Source organism: Marmota marmota, unplaced genomic scaffold (assembly GCF_001458135.2).
Source record: "Marmota marmota marmota unplaced genomic scaffold, marMar, whole genome shotgun sequence".
NCBI classification, from domain to species: domain Eukaryota; kingdom Metazoa; phylum Chordata; class Mammalia; order Rodentia; family Sciuridae; genus Marmota; species Marmota marmota.
This window is the reverse complement of record NW_026000174.1, coordinates 18,142,023-18,143,437: the sequence shown is the minus strand read 5'-3', so window position 1 is coordinate 18,143,437 and position 1,415 is coordinate 18,142,023. Positions and strand designations below refer to the sequence as shown.

At 48.4% G+C, this 1,415-nt stretch overlaps 1 protein-coding gene across 7 annotated transcripts in view; it reads right to left on the bottom strand.

Moving 5' to 3' along the window:
• Trim34 (tripartite motif containing 34) overlaps positions 1 to 1,415 on the bottom strand; it is a 21,635-nt gene extending 20,220 nt beyond the window's left edge. For 3 of the 7 annotated variants that reach the window (XM_048788190.1, XM_048788191.1, XM_015477543.2), the window contains exon 1: positions 1,266 to 1,415. In XM_048788190.1, coding sequence (XP_048644147.1) covers positions 1,266 to 1,337 — 72 coding nt within the window. In that variant the 5' untranslated portion in view covers positions 1,338 to 1,415. Of the gene's footprint in view, positions 1 to 387; positions 536 to 1,192 lie in introns of those variants that run through there. The other 4 variants (XR_001502587.2, XR_007342291.1, XM_048788192.1 and 1 more) reach the window with 3 other exon arrangements.

Sequence of the window (1,415 nt, the reverse complement as noted above, 5' to 3'; positions counted from 1 at the left end):
AGATGTGTATAAGAGACAGATCTTATACATATTTGTATTTTATAACATTTCAGGAGGTAATAAATATGTAAGATGGAATTGTTGGGCTGAAGAGTACCCACATTTCCCCTTGAATACCTACCCCTTCCTAGCCTAAATAAATATCTGTGCCTCTAGTGACACCTGCTGAAATTCTTTTCTATCAATTATACCAAAGACCCCACTGGTCCTGAGCAGTTTCCTTCTCTCTCTGAGAACCCCTTGGGACTCTCTTCCGATTATAACTCTTTTCCCAGAATAGGTGTGCACAAGAGAAAGAATGATGAACAATTTCCAAGGCAGGGGAGGATAGAGGATTACATGCACTTCTGAAGTAAGAGTAAGCAAGTCAGGTGAAGAGGCACACACCTGAAGACCCAGCTACTGAGGCAGGAGGGTCCCAAGTTGAAGGCCAGCCTGGGCAACCTTGCAAGACCCTGTCTCAAGAGGAAAAATAGAAAGGGCTAGTAATGCAGCTCAGGGGCGGAGCACTTGCCGGAAGCCCTGGATTCTTTCCCCAGCACTGAAACAAAACATCAAAGTAATCAAGTGTATACAGAGAAAAACAAGCGACTGGAGCTCCAGGACACAAACTAAAAGGGGACAAAGAAGCAGACAGCAGTCAGGTCATCTAACCAGCTGTCCTGGGGTAGGCCAAGGGCTAGGGACAGGACAGGAAGCCAAAGCCTCTCTGTGGTTGCCAGGAGGCAGGTGAAAAGCGACATTCCATCTGCCATGGGCTGTGTTCTATCTGCTGCTAACAAGTTCACCTCAGGAGCTTGGGCTTTCACAAATCCAGGGTCCCTGAAATACAGGGACCCCTCTCCTCTGAGGAGGTAGAGTGGAACACAAATGAAGAAGCCTTCTGTTTCTCTCTTTGAAAAACAGAGGCCAAGGAGATTCCATTTTCCCTCCTGAGGTAGAAAAATCAAACCTACAGAACAGGAAGGCTGTTTAACAGGGATGGACTTGGCCTGGAGAAACAAGCACTCCTCTAGGAAATAAACAAGACCTCGGCCTCCTCATCACTCTCTTTCAAGGCAGTTAAGACTGTCTGCACTCCCTTCAGAGCAGACCAGTCTCTGAGCAGGAATTAAACTCCCCCGACTGACTTCACTTGTTACTTTCCTCCCAGGGTCTCCCACCCTCTGCCCCCTCAAGCCTCCCCACACACCTTCAGGCCCCAGCAGGGAAATCTCAACTCCTGGTTAAAGTGGTGGAGAAAAGCCAGGGCAGGATTCACTCACCACAAGCTGCTCAGCTGCAAGTAGTCCCTCCCAAAAGCTGGCTGAGAAACGAAAGTGAAATTCTTGGGGCATACAGGAAGAGGAACAGGGAAGAAGTTTCTGGGCCAAAGAACCTGTGGATCTTCAGGCCACTGGGGAGAGGGTGATAGA